The 25,079-nt window shown below is 45.9% G+C and overlaps 1 protein-coding gene across 1 annotated transcript in view; it reads left to right on the forward strand.

The window, feature by feature from the left end:
• Window positions 1-25,079, forward strand: part of SLC39A11 (solute carrier family 39 member 11) — a 404,839-nt gene that overhangs the window by 261,799 nt on the left and 117,961 nt on the right. Inside the window, exon 5 of the mRNA XM_073606902.1 lies at window positions 6,705-6,869. Within this exon, the coding sequence (XP_073463003.1) occupies window positions 6,705-6,869 (165 nt within the window). The remainder of the gene's footprint in view (window positions 1-6,704; window positions 6,870-25,079) is intronic.

Consider the following 25,079-nt stretch of genomic DNA (forward strand, 5'->3'; position numbering starts at 1 on the left):
TTTGATCTATTTGAATAAAGATCTTACACTACGTGGAGCCCTTTATGTTTTGGGGATGACCTATGAAAACACACATCTGGACAGTCTGCATCCATGTCTTGGGAGGATCTTCAGACGGTACCAAAAGGCCCTGGCTGGGTGTGTAGCCACAAGTGTCATTGATCTTACATAATAGGAGGTCTGTGTGAGCTGGTTTTGTCTGAATTGGTGGTGGTGCTTCAAACGATTAGACATTCCAGGTGACAGATGGTGGCGATGTTGTTGATTCACTGACAAGAATACTCTCACCTTTAAAATTATTTCACTATTTTGGACTTTTTAATTTTTAATATTACTTATTGTTTGTTACATATGGGTGATCATTTATACAGCGCGACTCTGTAGATGTTTTTTGATTTGTTATGAGACTGTGTTTATATCTCACAGGAGATTTACTGCTTGGATAATTGATTTGTTATTTGGTCACTTTATTTTTACAAGCGCAGTTCTTCTTATTCTTTTATTATTCTCTTATCCATGTGTGGAAGCTTTGTGAATTGAGCCTGTTGGCTCATGAGACGTATGTAATTCAGCCCGGTCCTCCTAATCACAGGCGGTTTGCAGATCTTTACTATTCTGCATATTTTTAGTAACATTTGAAGATCTAACATGAGAGACTAAAATGTAACCCAGACAGATCTCTAGAGGTTCCATTTGTAGCAGGAATAAAAGTCTCAGACAAGTGATTTGTGTGGGAAGGGGGGATATCTGAAGAGTGCAGCTATGCTTCTCATGCTTCACTAATTTGGAGAGCTGACTTCACAGCTGAGGCTCGCCTGGCAGTCTGAGGATTGCTAATTACAGAGGACCTTGCTTTGTTATCACGTGAAAATAATGATACGCAAGAAATCTCATTTAAATATCTCCCAAAAATGTTACTCCTCTTCCCCCGAAGCTGCCGCAGTTAATTGACTAAACCTCAACACAAAATTATACAAACTAATATATTCAGCCTCAGTGGCGGCTAGTGGGCTTTTCTTCTGGGGGGGGGCGACAAACAACCAGCACTAACCCACCTCTCCGGGTGGCGCGACTCTGATTCACACACACCCCCACCCCCCCCCCACATCAGGGGCAGCCGCGGGGGTCACGCCACTGTCAGCCAGCACCCACCCCCTGGGAGGTCTGGCACTTACTATGTGGTGGACTGTGTCCTCCCATGTCCTCCTCTGCTGTATCCTCCTTCCATGTCCTCCTCTCCTCCTGTGTCCTCCTTCCATATGCTCCTCTCCTCCTCCTGTATCCTCCTTCCATGTCCTCCTCTCCTGTTGTATCTTCCTTCCATGTCCTCCTCTCCTGTTGTATCCTCCTTCCATGTCCTCCTCTCCTCCTTTGTCCTTGTTCCATGTCCTCCTTCCATGCCCTCCTCTCCTCCTGTGTCCTCCTTCCATGTCCTCTCCTCCTGTGTCCTCCTTCCATGTCCTCCTCTCCTCCTGTGTCCTCCTTCCATGTCCTCCTGTGTCCTCCTTCCATGTCCTCCTGTGTCCTCCTTCCATGTCCTCCTCTCCTCCTGTGTCCTCCTTCCATGTCCTCCTCTCCTCCTGTGTCCTTCTTCCATGTCCTCTTGTGTCCTCCTTCCATGTCCTCCTCTCCTCCTGTGTCCTCCTTCCATGTCCTCCTCTCCTGTGTCCTCCTTCCATGTCCTCCTCTCCTCCTGTGTCCTCCTGTCATGTCCTCCTGTGTCCTCCTTCCATGTCCTCCTCTCCTCCTGTGTCCTCCTGTCATGTCCTCCTGTGTCCTCCTTCCATGTCCTCCTCTTCTCCTGTGTCCTCCTTCCATGTCCTCCTCTTCTCCTGTGTCCTTCTTCCATGTCCTCCTCTCCTCCTGTGTCCTTCTTCCATGTCCTTCTCTCCTCCTGTGTCCTCCTTCCATGTCCTCCTGGGTCCTCCTTCCATGTCCTCCTCTTTTCCTGGGTCCTCCTTCCATGTCCTTCTTCCATGTCCTCCTCTCCTCCTGTGTCCTCCTTATATGTCCTCCTCTCCTCCTGTGTCCTTCTTCCATGTCCAAGAACATATTTGGGGGGCACACCATACAATGCGTTTAAATTCAAGATGGTGCTGCTATAAGACCTACAAACAGTACAAAATATTTTACAGCGCACACATACAAGAATGACATTTCCTGCAGGGCTAGTTAAAAACCCCTGAACATATTAAAAAAATACGGGGGTTTGGTCACACTATATGGTTATATAGTGCTAAGCCCACTTACTGCAACAAAGTACCCCGAATTAGTGGGTCCTACTCTAGTAATAGAATGGAAGATCCTTACCATGGGAGCTGAACTCCTCTATGTGGGAGAATTGAAGGATCCTATACACTGGTGGCCACTAAATAAGAGGTAATGAGGAGGGGGAGGGGTGCTCCAGCCAAAATGACCTGGTCAGGGCCAATTACAATATACAAGAACATATTTGGGGGGCACACCATGTCCTTCTCTCCTCCTGTGTCCTCCTTCCATGTCCTCCTCTTTTCCTGGGTCCTCCTTCCATGTCCTTCTTCCATGTCCTCCTCTCCTCCTGTGTCCTCCTTCCATGTCCTCCTCTCCTCCCGTGTCCCCCTCCTGTGTCCTCCTTCCATTTCCTCCTTCCATTTCCTCCTCCCATGTCCTCCTCTCCTCCTGTGTCCTCCTTCCATGTCCTCCTTTCCTCCTATGTCCCCCTCCTGTGTCCTCCTTCCATTTCCTCCTTCCATGTCCTCTCTCTCCTCTCCTCCTGTGTCCTCCTTCCATGTCCTCCTCTCCTCCTGTGTCCTCCTTCCATGTCCTCCTCTCCTCCTGTGTCCTCCTTCCATGTCCTCCTTCCATGTCCTCTCTCTCCTCTCCTCCTGTGTCCTCCTTCCATGTCCTCCTCTCCTCCTGTGTCCTCCTTCCATGTCCTCCTCTCCTCCTGTGTCCTCCTTCCATGTCCTCCTCTCCTCCTGTGTCCTCCTTCCATTTCCTCCTTCCATGTCCTCCTCTCCTCCTGTGTCCTCCTTCCATGTCATCCTCTCCTCCTGTGTCCTCCTTCCATGTCATCCTCTCCTCCTGTGTCCTCCTTCCATGTCCTCCTCTCCTCCTGTGTCCTCCTTCCATGTCCTCCTTCCATGTCCTCTCTCCTCTCCTCCTGTGTCCTCCTTCCATGTCCTCCTTCCATGTCCTCTCTCTCCTCTCCTCCTGTGTCCTCCTTCCATGTCCTCCTCTCCTCCTGAGTCCTCCGGGCAGCGGCAGCGGTGGGTCCGGCTCCAGCGTGTCTCCTCTACCACAGCACTAGGCATCCAATAGCCTGGCGCTTTGGTCAGTCGGGAAACAGGTCTCACTGACCTGCCTCCTGATTGGCGGGGGAGTAACTGTAGTGTGAAAATAGCGAAAATGAATTTGCTATGTTCACACAATTGGGTGGGAGAGTTGCGCCCAAAGCCCACCCTATTTTGAAGCCTATTAGAGACAATGGCTCTAATCAGGTGCTTTAAAAAACACCCCCGCTATAGAAATTCATGTGCCCGGCATCCTAAAAGGGGCCGGGCACAAGGATGGGGGGGGCGGCGCCCGTGCGCCCACAATGCACTGTCCAACCTTCTACCGCTTACATCATGCAACTTTAAAGCTGAACTTCAGTCATTTTTCAACTTTCCATCTATTAAATTTTCTGCCCTTGTTGTTTTAACGTTGGATATTAGCAGCCCTTTCACATTGGCAGTGCCCGGCTGTTAGCGGTAAAGTGATGCTCATTTTTGCAGCACTTTGGCTCTGTTTTAGTGGCAATTTTGGGCCGCTAGCGGGGTGCTTTTTACCTTAAAAGAAAAGGTAAAAAGTCCCGTTTTGTGGCGCTTTCAAATTGCCTTTTTTTAGGCGCTTTGGAGGCGCTGCCCATTGATTGCAATGGACAGAGGGTTTTGGGAGCGCTCCCAAAACCGCCCCAAAGATGCTGCTTGCAGGACTTTTTGTAACGTCCCGCAAGCGCCCGCCCCAGGGTGTGAAAAGATGCACTGCAATGAATGGGAGGCGGTTTTCAGGTGCTTTTTCAGAGGCTATTTCCAGCGCTAAAGCGCCTCAGTGTGAAAGTAGCCTTAAACATTTTTTTTCTGCCAGTAAATCCCTTATACAGCCCACTTCCTGTTTCTTGTCTGGTCATTAGTCTAGGCTTATGACATCATACACAGCTCTCTCTCTCACTCTTATGAGTGTTTGCCAGGAAGGGGAGGGGGAGTCATAAGAGGGCCAATGAGAGCTGCAGAGCTGGAGGTTTGCCTCTGTGTGTCTATGTAAATCCAGGAAGTGAACAGGCAGCAGCTCCAGCTGCCCACAGTTATAATGGTTACAGCCGGACTCAGTGGAGGGAGATTTCTGCAGCATATTTGTACAGAATCACAGTATATATAAAATAATAAAGATGTTTTTATTACAAATTGTGTTAGCAGACTGCAGCTCCTCTTTAACCTCTTCAGCTCCGGAAGATTTACCCTCCCCCCTTCCTGACCGGGCCATTTTTTTTCGATACGGCACTGCGTTACTTTAACTGACAAATGCGCGGTTGTGCGACTCTGTACCCAAAAAAAAAATTCTTTTTTTTTTCACAAATGAAACGTTATTTTGGTGGTATTTGATCACCTCCTGCGTTTTTTATTTTTTGCGCTATAAACAAAAAATGACCGACAATTTTGAAAAAAAAAACAATATTTTTTTACTTTCTGCTATAAAACCTATCCAATAAAAAAGAAGAAAAAGAAAATCAAATTTCTTCATCAATTTAGGTCAATATGTATTCTGCTACGTATTTTTGGTAAAAAAAATCCCAATAAGCGTATATTGATTGGTTTGCACAAAAGTTATAGCGTCTACAAACTATGGGATATATTTATGGAATTTTTATTTATTTTATTTTGTTTACTAGTAATGGCGGCTATCAGCGACTTATAGCAGGATTGCAATATTGCAGCGGACAAATTGGACACCTAACTAACACTTTTTGGGGACCAGTGACATTAATACAGTGAACAGTGCTAAAAATATGCACTGTCACCGTACTAATGACGCTGGCTGGGAAGGGGTTAACATCAGGGGCGGATCAAAGGGTTAACTGGTGTGCCTAGCCAGTGTATTAGTGTACTGTGGGGGGAAATTCTTTTACTAGGGGAAGGCATAGATCCATGTCCCTTGCTTTGCAGGAACACGGGATCCATGCATTCCCTACTGACAGAACAGACATCTGCCTTGTTTACATATAGGCAGAGCGCCATTTCTGTGTCCTGAACGATCAGCGAGTGCCGTCGGACATCGGGTCCATGGGACCTGCTGATCAGCTCCTGCTGTGTACAATCACAGCGACAGCGAGCCGCCGGCGGCGCGCACTCGGATCAGGTACCTGAAAGTGCAGGATCACATATATATAATGTGTATATATATGTGATCCTGCGCAGCGCGGCCGCCCTGTAGCAGTAAAACTGCTATAGGGTGATCGGGAACTGGTTAATAGTGATGAGCTGAACACACCTAGATCCAAACCCCATTGAAGTCAGTGGGAGCTAAATCTGTCCAATCAAATTTCCCAATTTTTAAGTCTAATTACTAAGAGATTGGTGAACAAAAATGTCTGGGGGGGGGATGGGCACTGCTCTAGGCTCTTTGTATCTGGTACAGATTTTAAGGGGGTACCCCGAACAATGTGGGGTCCCCTCTTAAGTCCATACCAGACCTTTGATCCAAACACTCATCCTGGCAGGCCCGCAAAAAGCGTGAGGGCACCTCCTGAACCACACCATGCCTTCTGAGTCCTACCAGGTCACATGGCCTCAACACGGCCCCCTTTTTCATGTTGAAGAGGACAATTTCCCAATTGTTAAAGCTAATAGCCATAGAATTGGTGAGAAAAGTGCTTGGGGGGGGATTGGGCACTACCCCAGGCTCTTTGGATCCAGTACATATTTTAAGGGAGTACCCCAAACAAAAGAATAATGGTGTGGGGGTTCCCCCTCAAGTCCATATCAGACCCTTAATCCAAACACTCAGCCTGGCAGGCCTGGAAAGAAGAGTGAGGGCACCTCCTGAACCATACCAGGCATGGGACCGCCCTTATGTTGACGAAGACGAGGGCCTTTTCTCCACAACCCTGGCCCAGTGGTTGTGGGGGTGTAGGGGAGTAGGGGGGGTTTTGGAATCCGGAAGCCCCCTTAAAATAAAAGGGCCCCCAGATATCTGCCCCCCCCCCCCCCCCATTCCTCCGTGAATTAATAAGGGGCACTACTCATTCACAAAAAAGTCAGTCGTAAATAATCAGACACAAGTTCTTTATTAAACAAATCTCCTCCCCCATGAAAAAATAAAAAATAAATCCAGCATCAATCATGGTGACCGTCGCCCATTGGAAAGACAAACCAGCCATGTACGTGAATGGGACCATTGACCTCGCTGGTTGTTGGTGGATGACATTGGCAGATGGACCTTCTCTAGGCAGGAAACGAGGCGGGGTTCTCTCTGACTAATTCACATTTGTGAGAAGCTCACAGTGTGCGGTGAAATCAACGTAATTTCATTCGAGGAGAGGAGTCTTGTTTAGTAAGTTGAACTGTTTTGTAACTGTCACTGCATGTTTATATAGTTCCTGCACGCTAAAGTCAAAGGTCTGTAGTTGTGGAATCCAGCGTTCTCACTCCATTACTTCTATGTTTTCTCTTTTTTTGTATCTACAGATAAGATTGAGAATGGTGATGTTTACCAGAGGAAAAAGGGAGCCCTTTCTTCTCCGGGAGATGACCTGTCACTGCTGAGTGCCCGAGAACCCACCAACAAAGGTGGGAACAGCTGGAGACGGATCATGCTTCTCATCTTGGCCATCACCATACACAACATTCCAGGTAAGACTCATGTCTGGCCACCATCTGCAATCATTATCACCAAGGTTTGGGAATGGTTCACCAAAGAGACGGAAAGTATTCAGACCCCCTTAAATTTTTCACTCTTTGTTATATGGCAGCCATTTGCTAAAATCATTTACGTTCATTTTTTTCCTCATTAATGTACACACAGCACCTCATATTGACAGAAAAACACAGAATTGTTGACATTTTTGCAGGTTTATGAAAAAAGTAAAACCTGAAATATCACATGGTCCTAAGTATTCAGACCCTTTGCTGTGACACTCCTATATATAACTCAGGTGCTGTCCATTTCTTCTGATCATCCTTGAGATGGTTCTACACCTTCATTTGAGTCCAGCTGTATTTGATTATACTGATTGGACTTGATTAGGAAAGCCACACACCTGTCTATATAAGACCTTACAGCTCACAGTGCATGTCAGAGCAAATGAGAATCATGAGGTCAAAGGAACTGCCCGAAGAGCTCAGAGACAGAATTGTGGTAAGGCACAGATCTGGCCAAGGTTACAAAAAAATTTCTGCTGCACTTAAGGTTCCTAAGAGCACAGTGGTCTCCATAATCCTTAAATGGAAGACGTTTGGGACGACCAGAACCCTTCCTAGAGCTGGCTGTCTGGCCAAACTGAGCTATCGGGGGAGAAGAGCCTTGGTGAGAGAGGTAAAGGAGAACCCAAAGATCACTGTGGCTGAGCTCCAGAGATGCAGTCGGGAGATGGGAGAAAGTTGTAGAAAGTCAACCATCACTGCAGCCCTCCACCAGTCGGGGCTTTATGGCAGAGTGGCCCGACGGAAGCCTCTCCTCAATGCAAGACACATGAAAGCCCGCATGGAGTTTGCTAAAAAACAACTGAAGGTCCAAGATGGTGAGAAATAAGATTCTCTGGTCTGATGAGACCAAGATAGAACTTTTTTACCTTAACTCTAAGCGGTATGTGTGGAGAAAACCAGGCACTGCTCATCACCTGTCCAATACAGTCCCAATAGTGAAGCATGGTGGTGGCAGCATCATGCTGTGGGTGTGTTTTTCAGCTGCAGGGACAGGACGACTGGTTGCAATCGAGGGAAAGATGAATGCGGCCAAGTACAGGGATATCCTGGATGAAAACCTTCTCCAGAGTGCTCAGGACGTCAGACTGTGCCGAAGGTTTACCTTCCAACAAGACAATGACCCTAAGCACACAGCTAAAATAACGAAGGAGTGGCTTCACAACAACTCCGTGACTGTTCTTGAATGGCCCAGCCAGAGCCCTGACTTAAACCCAATTTAGCATCTCTGGAGAGACCTAAAAATGGCCGTCCACCAACGTTTACCATCCAACCTGACAGAACTGGAGAGGATCTGCAAGGAGGAATGGCAGAGGATCCCCAAATCCAGGTGTGAAAAACTTGTTGCATCTTTCCCAAAAAGACTCATCAAAAGGGGCTTCTACTAAATACTGAGCAAAGGGTCTGAATACTTAGGACCATGTGATATTTGCACAGTAAGGGTCGTGAGATTGGATGTCCAACTAGCTGATTTTGGTGTGATGCTCAGGTTACCACAAGCTTTGGCTATATAGTGTACTTACAAAATATGTGCACAAATGATAAGTGCAGAGAAGTGAAAAAATATGATGAGTCCAACATATAAATAGTAGGGTGACTGTGAGTCTCTAGCCGCAAATCCTAACTGGGAAATGGGAAAACGAACAAGTAGAAGTCCTCAAACAATGAAGTATGAATCTTCTTGGCGTGCAAGGAAAAAGTGAAATAAGATAGGGTACTCTTACCAGAGCAGGTGGACCCAGATGTCAGCGACACCGAATCATAAAGGCTTGAATGATCAAATCTGTGTCTCTCTCCGATGAGGGTAGAGGTCCAGGATCTTCCATGGATATCTCCAAATGACCTCAATGAACGCCACCGGACCGGGAATGCGACATATCCAAAAGAAACTCCACAGCAGCTCTCATCAAAAAACGATGTTAGTGAAAGAAGAGAGGGGGGGGGGGCTCCAATAGTGTGGGTCAAAAAGGTAGGTTTATTAAAACCACAATGACAGATAAAAGTGATCATGATAAATAAAAAGCAATGTGGGGAGCAGCAAGCGTAGCCAGACACGTTTCGTCCAAACGGGACATCTACAGGGGCTTAAGCCTGCACTATTGGAGCCCCCCCCCTCTCTTCTTTCACATACACCGTTTTTTGATGAGAGCTGCTGTGGAGTTTCCTTTGGATATGTCGCATTCCCGGTCCGGTTGAGTTCATTGAGGTCGTTTGGAGATATCCGTGGAAGATCCTGGACCTCTACCCTCATTGGAAAGAGCCACAGATTCGATCATTCAAGCCTTTATGATTCGGTGTCGCTGACATCCGGGTCCACCTGCACTGGTAAGAGTACCCTATCTTATTTCACTTTCCGGATTCACCATTGTGGATGTTTCACATCATTCCTTGCATGCCAAGAAGATTCATACTTCATTGTTTGAGGACTTCTACTTGTTTGTTTTCCCATTTCCCAGTTAGGATTTGGGGCTAGAGACTCAGTCACACTACTGTTTATTTATATGTTGGACTCATCATATTTTTTCACTTCTCTGCACTTATCATTTGTGCACATATTTTGTTAGCGCTACATTTTTTCACACCCCTTGTGTTGGATTTTGTCACATTTTAGTGTAGCGGCTGCTATATTCAGTTTGTATCTTTGCGCAGTATTATTCCACCCTCCTATATAGTGTACTTGCAGATTGTGGATAGATTTTGGGAGATCCCAGACCACACAGAAAGAACATAATGAAGGGGTACCTGCAGGCATCTTGTCGTACCTTCCTATAAGCACAGCTGTTATTTATTTTTTAAGGTTCCTTTTAGGCACACCATTGATTCCATAGGAGTTCAGAATCCACTAGTAGCCTGCAATAGGAGCCCAGCATGAAGTCTTTTACGATGCCAATGTTTTGGGCCATTTGCAAGAAGCCCTGATCCCTGCACATACTTGGCTTTGAAACCGTGACTCAGTTCGTGGTTGGGTTGGGGGTAGGGTGGTTTGTGGTTTTGGCCGTTGCAAATAGGAGGCCTCAGCATTACCTACATTGTATCCTGGAAGCCCTATTGTCCCTTGCCAACTGAGCTCTTCAGCCGTGGGCAGAATGCCACACCCAGATGCTCTACTGCAGGGGTGTTAAACTCAGTTCCATCGCCGGCTGACACGTGCATTATGGTTGCCCTCAAAAGGCCGGTTGTATCTGCAAGACTAGATGTCCAAAGCACCCCCCCCCCTTACAGCAGATGTCAAGAGCCCTCCCCCACCATCAGAAGTCAAGCCCTCCACTCTTCCTTACGTCACAGTGCACTGCACCACAGTTTACCTTATGCTGCTGCCGGGAAGAACTGGTGGCGGAGCTGGGAAGCAGAAAGTGCAGAGTCTGGAGGAGGACCAGAGGAGAGCTGGAGACCTGGGGAGGCTGAGTCTAGAGGTGCTGTGGCTGCAAAGAGAGCCGCAAGATCTGTAGGAACTCTGATGGAAGTGCAGAGACGGGGGGGGGGGGGGGGGCGGCACAGAGACAAACCTCTCAACAGCTGCACGGAGATGCACAGGATCTGGAAGAGGAGTTCTGTCCTCCTTTCTGCTGCCGATTTGCTGAGATAAGGTGGGGGCACGGTTGAAGGGGTTGCCGCAGCTGCAGGGGAGGTGCGAGGGCCACATAAAATGGCCGGATTTGGCCCCCCCCCCCCCCCGGGCCTCGTGTCTGACACATGTGCTCTATTGGAAGGAACAAGGTGTGATAGGGGCCGAGGAAGGATCTACTGCAGCCAATGCTGACCAGCTCCTAACCCTTCACCTGGCTGTCCCTGCTTTTATTACTTTCTTCAACCTAAATGTTCTTGGTCAAAAGCCATTCCAGTCATTAGATCAGCACGATATCCAGGTGAAGGACATTTCATGCGGCATTTGCCCTCCTGCAACCAGCTGTCCCAATCTGTCTTTTCATCACCGCGTGCCGAATAATCACTTGGCTCTTTGTTAGAGCAGTTCATAAAGGCGGGCAGGCTGCCCGTTGGCTGCCAGGTTGGCATCCAGCTTACCCGCTCGGAAGGTGCGCTTTGCCTGCTTGACTGGTGGGAGTTTGGCAGTGGCCGTACGCACACGCCGCCACCGCCGCTGCACAAGACGCATCGTATTTGGGCATCTTTAACCCCCCAGCTCCGCACTCGGCGCTCTCTCATCTGCGGCTCGGATAGTATGTTGTTGTTTTTATTTATTTACCAGCCGAGTAACATGCCGGGAGATTACCATATAGATTAAACTGCCGACAGCGGCTCAGAATAGAATTACCTTCCCAGGAAAAAAAGGTTGCCAGCCTCTTTATTTGACCCACCGAGCCCATTACTCCTCTGTATCCTGATTTTACTCCGCTTGTTTTGGTCGGGGCGCCAACCCAGCAGGGATGTGCCATCGCTGGAGCTGACCGGAGAGCCGTCACGACTGGAATTTGTTACGGCGACTTTTCATTTCCCAGTCCTGCCGTACATAATGGGGGGGGGGGGGGGGACTGCAGCTGTAGGCAGACTTTTACCAGCATTGCTTCTCATCCCGGATAGAAATGTGGCTGCAGATTGATGGATTTTTAATTTTTGAATCAGAATCCCTTGAAGATTTGGAGATGGGCTGGAGCGTCTTGTGGGGGGAGGGGCTCCAAAGCTTTTAACCAAAAGGGACAAATTACTGTCATTCAGTATTTAGGGGGGCCGGAGTGAGGCCAGTGGAAGTAGAAAATGCCCCAGTGCCCCCAGCGGGAGGAGGAACGGTGCCCCTGTCATTGGTGTCAGTGGGCAAAATACTGCCCCATCATTAGTATTAGTGGGAGGAATAATGCCCCATCATTGGTGTCAGTGGGAGGAATAGTGCCCCATCGTTGGTGTCAGTGGGAGGAATAGTGCCCCATCATTGGTGGCAGGGGGAAGAATAGTGTCCCATCATTGGCGTCAGTGGGAGGAATAGTGCCCCATCATTGGTGTCAGTGGGAGGAATAGTGCCCCTTTATTGGTGTCAGTGGGAAGAATAGTGTCCCATCATTGGCGTCAGTGGGAGGAATAGTGCCCCATCATTGGTGTCAGTGGGAGGAATAGTGCCCCTTTATTGGTGTCAGTGGGAAGAATAGTGTCCCATCATTGGCGTCAGTTGGAGGAATAGTGTCCCATTGTTGGCGTCAGTGGGAGGAATAGTGCCCCATTGTTGGCGTCAGTGGGAGGAATAGTGCCCCATCGTTGACGTCAGTGGGAGGAATAGTGCCCCATTGTTGGCATCAGTGGGAGGAATAGTGCCTTATCTTGGTGTCAGTGTCTTAGGGTGACAACGCTCAGTCACTGTACTTTATCTATGGAGGAACAGTGTTGTCACCCTAGGCTGCTCTCCTAATGTGGACTACAAACACCCCCCTTCCTAATCTTCCCCAAATAAAAGGCTGGTGATGTGTAGTTCACAGAAGAGAACTGGAAAAGCTGAAATCTTTGTATGAGATTTCAGTTCAGTTAACAGGAAGTTACAAGAACACTGGATTTCTGGCAGGATCAACCCAAGAACAAACATATTATTTATTAAAGCCTGCAAAATGGGACAGGTTTTACAGTAAACGTGGCAGCTGATTTTACCGCGCCAACCCCCCCCCCACCACCAGGCCCCCCAGTGTAAAGGAGGACTAAAGGGGTTAAAGAAAGAAACACCATTTAGTTGGGTTTTCCTGTTCTCGTCAGATAGCCATCGAATTTGAGTCGGATCCGAGCCGCTTATTACATTTAAATACGACAAGTACACTTGAAAGTGTTTGAAGGTTTGGCGCAGTTCCTGCCAGTCGCCGATCTGCCGACACTTCGCTGCGATAAGACGAGCGCGGATTTCTATCCCAGCACTCGCACCTCCAGCTGCGCTCGTCTTTTCTTCCCAAGAATACGCGCCGATCGGCGGCTCATCCACTCCGACTTTCCGCCTTCTCTTCCGCAATCCTTCGCCTTTCTTCTCCTTCTCTTATCCCTTCGCTTCCCCGGCGCTGAGCATGCCAAACACCTCGGGGATTGGAGGGATTAAATATGTAATGCAGTCTTTTAATTATAAGATAAGTGGGAGCCCTGACACTGTAATTAATGATGCTCCTGTGAGTAATGACATGTTGCTTAATATATCATGCGCAGCGTTGTCGGAGCTCCCCGCGCACTCGCGCCGTGCCGCTTTAACTCTTTGTCTGATGAGTCGCCGGCGGTGCCGTGAGAAGGAGATCTGGCTGGTGCCAGCCACTTGTAATCTCCGGTCCGCAAATGGTGACTTTATTCTCTGCAAGTTGTGCGACTAATTCGAGAACCGCTGGAGATGAACGGGCCACGGAGGACTGCGGAGCGATAAATACGCAGCTTTTGTGTGCCGAGTAATCGCAGGGATCCAGGAATGAGCAACAAAGTATCCATAGAGTCTTTACCTTCACTAGCTGCATGGGAAAATCATACAGGAACAGCCAGGCAAAAGGCATTTTCAGAATTAGGTCGGCAGTGGCAGCCCCTTTTCAATTTATTAAGTAAAGGTTATTTTTAAATGAAGGTCTCCTGGGGCTAAGAACTGACACTTCCAAAGGCAACTTTTTAGGTACATGCAGCTCATTATAGAGAACCTTCCATAAATTTACAAGTTATCATATTATTATTATTTTGTATTATTATTATTATTCAGGGTTTATATTGTTATTTTTATTATTTAAGAATTAATATCATTATTATTTTTATTATTCAGAATTTATATTATTATTAATAATTTTTTTATTATTCAGAATTTATATTATTATTATTCAGCATTTATATTATTAATATTCAGGGTTTATATTATTTTTATTATTCAGAATTTATATTATTTTTATTACTTGTTTTTTTTATTATTATTTATTATTATTATTATTCAGCCTTTATATTATTTTTATTCAGATTTTATAATATTTTTATTATTCAGAATTTATATTATTATTTTTTTATTTAGAATATATAACATTATTTTTATTATTTAGAATTTATATTATTCACTATTTATATTATTATTATTCAGGGTTTATATTATTTGTATTATTCCGAATTTATATTATTGTTATTAATTGTTTTTTTTTTTTATTATTTATTATTATTCAGCATTTATATTATTATTATTTTTATTATTCAGATTTTATAATATTATTATAATTATTATTCAGCATTTATATTATTATTTTTTATTATTTGGAATATATAACATTATTTTTATTATTCAGAATTTGTATTATTGTTATAAAATAAATTGTATTCAGGATTTTATATTATTATTATTATTAATATTTATTATTTTTCAGCATTTATATTATTAATATTATTAATAATAATAATAATAATAATAATAATCAGAATTTATATTATTATTATTCAGAATTTATATTATTATTATTATTCAAAATTACTATTATTATTCTGGATTTATATAGCACCAACAGATTGCGCAGCGCTTTACATTATGAGGGCAGACAGTACAATTACAATACAACACGATACAGGAGGAATCAGAGGGCCCTGCTCCCAAGAGCTTACAATCTAAAAATTTACATGAATAATATCCTGACATAGTTACATAGTAAGTAAAAAAAAAAAAAAGACATATACTTTGAGTTCAGTTATGTCATAAAATACATGAACTGTATCATTTTTTCAGAAAACCTCCACCTTTTATTGTTATAAAGTCATTCCTAAGCTCCAGTCCAGTGACTGAGTAGGCTGAAATGATGTCATTGGTCTGCTGCAGGCAGGAGGAAACATCTCCTCAGTCTCCCCTCCCCCAGTGATTAGGCTGTATATTGTAACTCTGTAGAAGGAGGAGGAAATCTCAGTCCATCCCCCCCCCCCCCCCCCCAGTGATCAGAGGAGGAGGAAGTTTCCTATGTCTCCCATCGCCCCCAGTGATCAGACTGTACATTGTAACTTTGTAGAAGGAGGAGGAAGCATTTCCTCAGTCCCCCCCCCCCAAATTGCACATTACTGAACATGCATACTGTACGCTTAAAGTGAATATAAAGTTTTCTTTGAGTTGTGGTTATAATGGGGAAGAGTTGGACACTCTGTGAGGTTTTTATTGCTGTGTCTCAGCTGGGTAGATTTTCCCCACCATTTATTCTGGTGACATATAGTGGGGAATAAGAGGTGAGAGTAAATCGTGCGAATTCTACCCTTTTGTTTCACACCATGACTGTCCCTCTGTGTACAAAGCCAGCTCCATAAAGACATGATGTGACCAGTTTGATGTGAAGGAACTCATCCACTTTGGGATGAACTGGAATGTTGATTGTGAATCGGGTCTTCTCATCCAACATCAGAACCTGACCTCACAGTTACTATAGGGATCCTTCTCAGAAGAGGGGAGGGTGTTTAAGCCACAATGGGGGGGCGGGGGGCACTCTATAATAATGGCCATGTTCTCGTTTTTTTGGTGCCCAATGTGAGGCCGGATTTGTGAGCCAGGTCTTCTTATCCAACATCGGTACCCAACCTCACAAATTGGCACAAATTCTGACAGACAACCACCAACATCTGGTGAAAAGTCTTACCAAAAGAGTGATGGATGTTCTAGCCACAAAGGGAGGCAACTCCATGTTAAAGGCCACATGGGGGGGTGGGGGGTGGGGGCGGCGCAACTCTATATTAATGCCCATGGTTCTGGAATGGGATGGCCAACAAGCTCATACGGGTGTGATGGGTGTAGGAACTCAAGTGTCTTGCACTGAGCCCCGACCCCAACCTTACTAAACAGCTTTGGGATAAATTGGAATGCCAATTATGAGCCGGGTCTTCTCATCCAACATCAGTCCTATTCTTGGGACTCGTGATCAGAAAAACGTTACCATTGTTGGTAACTGAATGTAAAGCACACATCTGTGAGTCCAAGAAGGGGTCATTCCTCTCCAAACTCATTCATTATATGACCCAATGTGTGTGGACACCCCTTCAGATAATTGCATTCAGGTGTCTCCAATGAATGGTTGGTTGGAGTCATTGGGGGGAGGAGGGGAACTTCATATTATTGGCCACGGAGGGGGAGTGGGAACTTCATGGTAATGGCCTTGTGGGAAAAATGTGAGCCCCATGTCAATAGCCATGGGGGTAGAGTGGGAACTTCATGGTAATGGCCTTTGGGAAGGGTGGGAATTCCATGGTAATGGCCAACGGAGAAGATGAGAACTATATGTTAGTTATTATGAGGGGAGGGTGGGAACCCTGTTATAAGCCATGGGGAGTGGGAACTTTGTGCTAATGGCCTTGTGGGAAAAATGTGAACTTCATATTTAATGGCCTTGGGGGAAAGATGTGAACCCCATGTCAATAGCCATGGGGGCATAGTGGGAACTTCATGGTAATGGCCTTTGGGAAGGGTGGGAATTCCATGGTAATGGCCAATGGAGAAGATGAGAACTATATGTTAATTATTATGAGGGGAGGGTGGGAACTCTGTTATAAGCCATGGGGAGTGGGAACTTTGTGGTAATGGCCTTGTGGTAAAAATGTGAACTTCATATTTAATGGCCTTGGGGGAGGGTTGGAACTCCATATTATTGGCCTTGGAAGGAGGATGCAAACCCCATGTCAATAGCCTTGGGGCCAGAGTGGGAACGTCATGGTAATGGCCTTTGGGAAGGGTGGGAATTCCATGTTAATGGCCATGGGAGGGAGAGTGAGAACTATATGTTAATGATTTAAGGGAGGGTGGAAACTCTGTTATAAGCCATGGGGCCAGAGTGGAAACTTCATGGTAATGGTCTTGGGGGGGGGGGGGGGGTTGGGGATGGGAACATGGGAACTTCCTATTTAATGGCCTTGGGAGAGGATGGGAACTCTATATCATTGGCTATGGAGGGAAAGTGAGAACTGTATGTTATTGGCCACATGGGCAGGGTGGAAAATCCATATTAATGGTCATGGGGAAGGGTGGCAACTCCTTATTGATGACCTGGGGGGGGGGTGGAAACTATATGTTAATTATTATGAAGGAAGGGTGGGAACTCCATGTTGATAGCCATGGAGGGAGAGTGGGAACGTCATGGTAATGGACCCCAGGAAGGGTGGGAACTCAATAATAATGGCTTTGAGGGGAAGGTGGGATCTCCATGTTAATGGTCATTGGGGGGGGATGGTGGTAACTCCTTATTAATGGCCATCGTTTTGGAATGGAATGACCAACAAGCTCATATACGGTATGTGTATGGTCAGGTGTCCTCAAAATTTTAGCCTTATTGTGTGTTTCATTTTAGTGTAGCAAGCAGTGTATGATATTTTTCATCAGGTTATCCAGCCAGTAAGTCTGTTACCAACCTCTGCACCTGGCTAAGGATACCAATTGCATGTGGAACGATCTGCTGTTATATATAACGTGGTCGGTGGGAAGACGGGTGGATCTGCATGGAAAGGCGTCATTGTGAACTTTTGCTCAGGGCAGCAAAATTTCAAAACGAAAGCGTTGTATAAAGCAGCCAATTCCAGCCGTCTCCGGCTTCTCTTCGCTTTCCTTCCTCCCCGAGGCATCACCAACTTCTCTCTTCATCACCCTCGGGCTTGTTTTAGTGTGTCCTCGCTCTCCGCACAGATCTAACGATGCTGAATAGATTTCCCCAAAGCAAGATTGGAGGGCTGATTTCATGCTTGGGAATCTTCTCTTAATTTGGAAAAAAAAAACGTATCACTGCGAGAGGTTTGGGTATTGCCAGCTGAGAGAGGCACAAGCTGTGAGTCAGACTGCGCCAACCATAACGATCCAAACGCCTCTTCACATCTCGAGATGCTGCCTAACTCCTTCACTGCCGGGGGGGGGGGACTCGCAAAAGACCAGTGCAAAATGAGGGAAGTGTACGCAACTTGGTATCTCCCAACAACTTATGTTTGGTCCGACGTCTTCCCTGATAGATCATCCCAGCGGTGCAAAGAAGCGATGCCACCGCAGAACAAAGGGTGCTTCACCATCACTGCACCTGTTTGAAGATTGAAATTGTCCAATTGGCCTTTTTCTTGTATCAGATTGTGTTTCTAAAAGCTGACGTTTGCTGAGAGTGTATGTTGTTGGTTCCTAGTGCCCTTAGAAGTGTCAAACAAAATCTGAAACCTCCCTCCTTCGTGTCCTTGGTGAATTATATCAGTGAATACACAAATATACCGTATTTTTCGCTCCATAGGACGCACCTGACCACCTAGGTTTTAGAGGAGGAAAACAAGAGAAAAAATATTCTGAACCAAATGGTGTACTAAAATATTTATCAATGCCCATGAAATGCAGCCTGACCAGTGCCCATTAAAAAAAGCAGCCTGACCTGTGCCCATTTAAAAATGCAGTCTGACTTGTGCCCATTAAAAATACAACCTGACCTGTGCCCATTAAAAATGCAGCCTGACCTGTGCCCATTTAAAAATGCAGCCTGACCTGTGCCCATTAAAAATGCAGCCTGACCTGTGCCCATTAAAAATGCAGCCTGACCTGTGCCCATTTAAAAATACAACCTGACCTGTGCCCATTAAAAATGCAACCTGAGCTGTGCCCATTAAAAATGCAACCTGACCTGTGCCCATTAAAAATGCAGCCTGACCTGTGCCCATTAAAAATGCAACCTGAGCTGTGCCCATTAAAAATGCAGCCTGACCTGTGCCCATTAAGTGCAGCCTGACCTGTGCCCATTAAGTGCAGCCTGACCTGTGCCCATTAAGTGCAGCCTGACCTGTGCCCATTAAGTGTAGCCTGACCTGTGCCCATTAAAAAAGCAGCCTGACCTGTGTCCATTTAAAAAAGCAGCCTGACTTGGGCCCATTAAAAATGCAGCCTGACCTGTGCCCATTAAGTGCAGCCTGACCTGTGTTCATTAAAAATGCAGCCTGACTTGTGCCCATTAAAAATACAACCTGACCTGTGCCCATTAAAAATGCAGCCTGACCTGTGCCCGTTATAAATGCAGCCTGGCTCCATGTCTTCTGTTCCTGTCGAACCCTCCGCCCTTTTTGGACGGAGGTACGTCGCATAGTGCAAAAATTCACAGACCAAGAGATACCTGAGGCCCCCGAATTCTTCCTTCTTCATCACCACGAGATTCCCACCAACAACATACACTCTCAGCATTTGATTCACATTGTGGGAACACAATTGGGTTGTATGCTGCCACCCATCACAAAACAAGTCATATATCAATACCTGCAAGGTAGCGCAGGATATCCTACACATTTTTTTTTTTTTTAAAGCTGACGTTTACTTTAAAAAAAAAAAAAAAATTTCTCTGTACAGCTTTAGTTACATGACTTGCCTGTAGTGAAGGATGTCGCACAATCTGCAGCCTGCTGAATTCTGTAGAAATCTTTACTGCAGGGACGCCCTGTCCTCTTCCTGCTGCTGAAATTCCGGTGTTTCATCACATATGGCGACCCATCACTATTGGCTACCCACTGGAGTGCGCATGCGGGACGCCGCCATATGCGTTCCAACACTTTTAAAACTTTACGTTTTAAAAGTGTTAAAAGTGATAAAAACACTTTTGACACTTTTTTTATTTTTTATTTTTTTTAAAACACTTATAAAACTTTTGTCACTTTTAACACTTTTTTTAAAAGCTTTTAAAAAAAATAAAAAGTGTCAAAAGTGTTTTCGTCACTTTTAACACTTTTAAAACGTAAAGTTTTAAAAGTGTTGGAACGCATTTGGCAGCGTCGCGCATGCGCACTCCAGCGGGTAGCCAAATTTGATGGGTCGCCATATGTGACGAAACACGGGCACTGTGGGGGTTAACAGCTCTGGGTATTTTTTTTTTTTTTTACCAAAAATATGTAGAAGAATATATATCGGCCTAAACTGATGAATACATTTTTTTTTTTTTTTATCATTTTTTTTTTTGGCTATGTATTATAGCAAAAAAAAGAAACAGTTTTTACAGTTTTTCTTTCAAAATTGTCACAGTGGTCACATGATTGGAAAAATCCGGATCAGCGATTGGGAGCTTTCCATGAGCAGCTTGGTCACTACACCGGGAGCACGCAGGGAGAGGCTGTTGCACGCAAATATGCGGGCCGCTCTGCGCCAAGGCCCGCCCTCCGAGAAGCCGCATATTTGCGTGCGATTGGCGCTAAGGTGTTAAGATGGAGGACCTGATTGTTTTCCTGCAGACAATACGATTCTATAGACACTTATCGGTGGAGTTTTCCCTCGGCTGATCGGAACGGTGTTCTGCGGCTACGAATGTGCGTTGGCTCGGATTAGCTCGGATTAGCTGGCATTAGCGGGTCCCGGTAGTAGAGTTGGGGCGAGCTCGGCGCGCTGGTTAACCAGACTTTTTTTTGCCGCCTCTCTCGGGTTCCTCGCCTTGCGATCGAACTCGCTCGCTGTAAATTAGGAGCCCTGATGAGTATTGATTCCGATGGCTGCCTCGGCTACAAGCTTGAATTCTCCTTATCGCCAAAAGGGATTGGGCGAGGAGGCAGGCGGCCCAAATTAACTCCGACAGTGGAAGGCTCATCAGGAATCTAGCAAATCAGTTGCTAAGATATTTGGAGGGATTGAAGGGGAGGGGGGGCGCTTTAATTATGCATGGAACCTTGCTCTCTGTGTTTTAGTGGACTAGACTGATAATACACTGAATAAAAAGGAAGGCTGGCTTTAAAGCTGAACTCCGGGCACAACATTTTAATATATTCCTCGAGAGCCACATAGGATATACACTATATTGTCAAAAGTATTGGGACACCTGCATTTGCATGCACATGAGCTTTAATGGCATCCCAGTCTTAGCCTGATGGTAGCCTCCTTCAAGGAAGTTCTACACTATATTACCAAAAGTATTGGGACGTCTGCCTTTACACGCACATGAACTTTAATGGCATCCCAGTCTTAGTCTGTGGGGTTCAATATTGAGTTGGCCCACCCTTTGCAGCTTTAGCAGCTTCAACTCTTCTGGGAAGGCTGTCCACAAGGTTTAGGAGTGTGTCTATGGGACTGTTTGACCATTCTTCCAGAAGCCCATTTGTGAGGTCAGGCACTGATGTGGACGAGAAGGGCCTGGCTAGCAGTCTCCACTCTAATTCATCATAAAGGTGTTCTTTCGGGTTGAGTTCAGAACTTTGTGCAGGCCAGTCAAGTTCCTCAAACTCAAACTCGCTCATCCATGTCTTTATTGACCTTGTTTGTATACTGGTCCGCAATGTTGAAACATTAAGGGGCCGTCCCCAAACTGTTCCCACAAAGTTGGGAGCATAAAATTGTCAAAAAAATGTCTTGGTATGCTGACACCTTAAGAGTTCCCTTCACTGGAACTAAGGGGCCAACCCAACCCCTGAAAAACAACCCCCCACCATAATCCCCCCTCCACCAAATGATTTGGACCAGTGCACAAAGTAAGGTCCATAAAGACATGGATGAGCTGGTTTGGGGTGGAGGAACTTGACTGGCCTGCACAGCGTCCTCACCTCAACCCGATAGAACACCTTTGGGATCAATTAGAGCGGGAACTGCTAGCCAGACCTTCTTGTCCAACATCAGTTCCTGATCTTACAAATACGCTTCTGGAAGAATATTCAAACATTGCCATTGACACACTCCTATACCTTGTGGACGGCCTTCCCAGAAAAGTTGATGCTGTTATAGTTGCAAAGGGCGGAGCCAACTCAATATTAAACCCTACGGTCTAAGACGCCATTCAAGCTTGCGTGTGTGTAAAGGCAGGTGTCCCAATACTTTTGGTAATATAGTGTACATGCCCAGTTTAACTCAAGACCGTTGCAACTGAACATTCTATCAAAGTGGGATATTGGACAGATGCCAGCCTTTTAAGCTGGGTAGTAAGCCCGGTTTCCCATGAACATCCTTGAACTCATGGCAAGTTGGTTGTCCCTTCATTGCTGAACCTCCTCAGTTGCGTGGTAACAAGACAAGTGACCAGTTGGAGATTGCCATGGCTGTGGCCCAGATCAACCATCAAGGAGGTACTAGAAGTTGTACTGCTCAAAACCAACCAAATTATACTGTGTGTCTGTATATATAAAAATTACGTTTTTTACTTTAATGGAAGTTGAAATTAGAGCGCTGTAGTGACAGTCGCCTTCCATCCCTGCCCATCCTCCTGATTGGTTTATATAAAGTTTGCGAAGCTTTGAAAGACTCGTGTTTCTGGTACTGGAGCAAGAAGAAAAGACGATAGGTAAAGTACAACCTCGACCACATAATACATTTTCCGCACTGACAATATAGTCGTATTTTTGCAGCTAAAGTAGTTATATGATATTGACTGCAGAAATTGCTTAAAATTAAAATGTTGCAGTCAGGCTTTGGACATGTTTGAAAATATAATTTTCTTTTTTATTGCTGGAGTTGCTATTTTGGGGTACAGATCCTGTATTGCCTCATGCCAGTCTTCTGATACACTTTATATAAATATAGATATTACACTGCACAGTACACAGAACATCTGCACTATTCCTAGAATTCAGGGAGCAAAGCTGGAACAGATCCATTTGCTATATGTATCCGGAGTCTGCAGAATAAATTGCGGTGTCTTGTATATGGCTGATTGTGTGTCGGGTCCTGGAGATATCTGTTTCATAGTTCTACCCACCTACTTTATTACTCTTCTCTTCCGTGAATCTTTATTGCTGTTCTGGAGTTCTATTTCATCTGTCAATCATCATTATGACTCTCATCTCTGTTTCTCCATTTTTTTTTCTTGCTGTCTTTTGCTTTTCTCTCAGTCTTCCTTTCTGCTCTCCTTTCTCAATGTTACATTTATTCTCCTTGGCTTTACCTCTTTCTCTCCTCAGCTCTCTCTCTCTTTTTTTTTTTTCCTCCTCAACTTTCCTTCTCTCTCTTTGGCTCTCCCTCTTTCTCTCCTCAGCTCTCCTTCTGTCTCGCCTTGGCTCTCCTTCTTTCTCTCCTCGGCTCTCCTTCTCTTACTCCTCGGCTCTTCCTCTTTCTCTCCTTGGCTTTCCCTCTTTCTCTCCTTGGCTTTCCCTCTTTCTCTCCTCGGCTCTCCTTTCTCTCCTCGGCTCTCCTTCTTTCATTCTGTGGCTCTCCCTCTTTTTCTTGTCTGCCCTCCTTCTCTCTCTTTGGCTCTCCTTCTTTCTCTCCTCGGCTTGCCTTCTTTCTCTCCTAGGCTCTCCTTCTTTCTCTCCTCGGCTCTCCTTCTTTCTCTCCTCGGCTCTCCCTCTTTTTCTCCTCAGTTTTCCTTCTTTCTCTTCTTGGCTCCTGCTCTTGCTCTCCTTCTCTCTTTTTGGCTCTTCCTCTTTCTCTCTTCTGCTCTCTTTTTTTCCATTCTCTCTCTTTGGACTCTTGCTCTCCCTCTTTCTCTCCTCTGCGCTCCCTCTTTCTCTTCTCGCCCCTCCCTCTTTCTCTTCTTGCCTCTCCCTCTTTCTCTCATCAGCTCTTCCTCGTTCTCTCCTTAGCTCTTCCTCTTTCTCTCCTCTGCGCTCCCACTATCTCTCCTATGTGCTCCCTCTTTCTCTTCTCGCCCCTCCCTCTTTCTCTCCTCAGCTCTCCCTCTTTCTCTCCTCGGCTCTTTCTTTCTCTCCTCGCCTCTTTCTTTCTCTCCTCGGCTCTCCTTCTTTCACTCCTCCACTCTCCTTCTTTTTCTCCTCAGCTCTCCCTCTTTCTCTCCTTTGGCTCTCCCTCCTTCTCTCCTTGGCTCTCAGTCTTTCTCTCCTGGCTCTCCCTCTTTCTCTCCTTGGCACTCCCTCTTTCTCTCCTTGGCACTCCCTCTTTCTCTCCTTGGCTCTCCCTCTTTCTCTCCTTGGCTCTCCCTCTTTCTCTCAGCTCTCCCTCTTTTTCTCCTTGGCTCTTTCTTTCTCTCCTCGGCTCTCTTTCTTTCTCTCCTCGGCTCTCTTTCTTTCTCTCCTCGGCTCTCTTTCTTTCTCTCCTCGGCTCTCCTTCTCTCACTCCTTGGCACTCCCTCTTTCTCTCCTTGGCTCTCCCTCTTTCTCTCCTCAGCTCTCCCTCTTTTTCTCCTTGGCTCTTTCTTTCTCTCCTCGGCTCTCTTTCTTTCTCTCCTCGGCTCTCTTTCTTTCTCTCCTCGGCTCTCTTTCTTTCTCTCCTCGGCTCTCCTTCTGTCTCACCTTGGCTCTCCTTCTTTCTCTCCTCGGCTCTCCTTCTCTCACTCCTCGGCTCTTCCTCTTTCTCTCCTTGGCTTTCCCTCTTTCTCTCCTCGGCTCTCCTTTCTCTCCTCGGCTCTCCTTCTTTCACTCTGTGGCTCTCCTTCTTTCTCTTGTCTGCCCTCCTTCTCTCTCTTTGGCTCTCCTTTTCTCTCCTCGGCTTGCCTTCTTTCTTTCCTAGGCTCTCCTTCTTTCTCTCCTAGGCTCTCCTTCATTCTCTCCTAGGCTCTCTTTCTTTCTCTCCTCAGCTCTCCTTCTTTCTCTCCTCGGCTCTCCTTCTTTTTCTCCTCAGTTTTCCTTCTTTCTCTTCTTGGCTCTTCCTCTTGCTCTCCTTCTCTCTTTTTGGCTCTTCCACTTTCTCTCTTCTGCTCTCTTTTTTTCCATTCTCTCTCTTTGGACTCTTGCTCTCCCTCTTTCTCTCCTCTGCGCTCCCTCTTTCTCTTCTCGCCCCTCCCTCTTTCTCTTCTTGCCTCTCCCTCTTTCTCTCATCCACTCTTCCACTTTCTCTCTTCTGCTCTCTTTTTTTCCATTCTCTCTCTTTGGACTCTTGCTCTCCCTCTTTCTCTCCTCTGCGCTCCCTCTTTCTCTTCTTGCCTCTCCCTCTTTCTCTCATCCGCTCTTCCTTGTTCTCTCCTTAGCTCTTCCTCTTTCTCTCCTCTGCGCTCCCACTATCTCTCCTATGCGCTCCCTCTTTCTCTCCTCTTTAGTCTCTATTTCAGCTCTTTAGTCTGCTTGTTATCGTTCTGCCTTTTCTGCCATCTTCTCCTCTGGCCATTACCATGCGTTGATTGGATTTGGCCATGAATAGAGGGCTCTTCTGCTGCCGGCAGCCTCTTGAGATGGACTTCAGATTGCCCTGCTTGAAATCAAATCCTCCCCTCCGCCAAAAAGTGATTACTGTCACGAATGTGCCTGCAGAATCTATTTAAGCTTTGGAGAGCCGGCACAGAGAGACGATTGACAGCTCTTGGGCATCTGCAAACAAATTTTCGCTGGTCACAGCACAAAAGACTAATCTAATTAAATAGTGCAAAGATCAAGAGTCCTGCAGCCAAT

The sequence above is a fragment of the Aquarana catesbeiana genome, linkage group LG12, assembly GCF_042186555.1.
Source record: "Aquarana catesbeiana isolate 2022-GZ linkage group LG12, ASM4218655v1, whole genome shotgun sequence".
Lineage (NCBI taxonomy): Eukaryota > Metazoa > Chordata > Amphibia > Anura > Ranidae > Aquarana > Aquarana catesbeiana.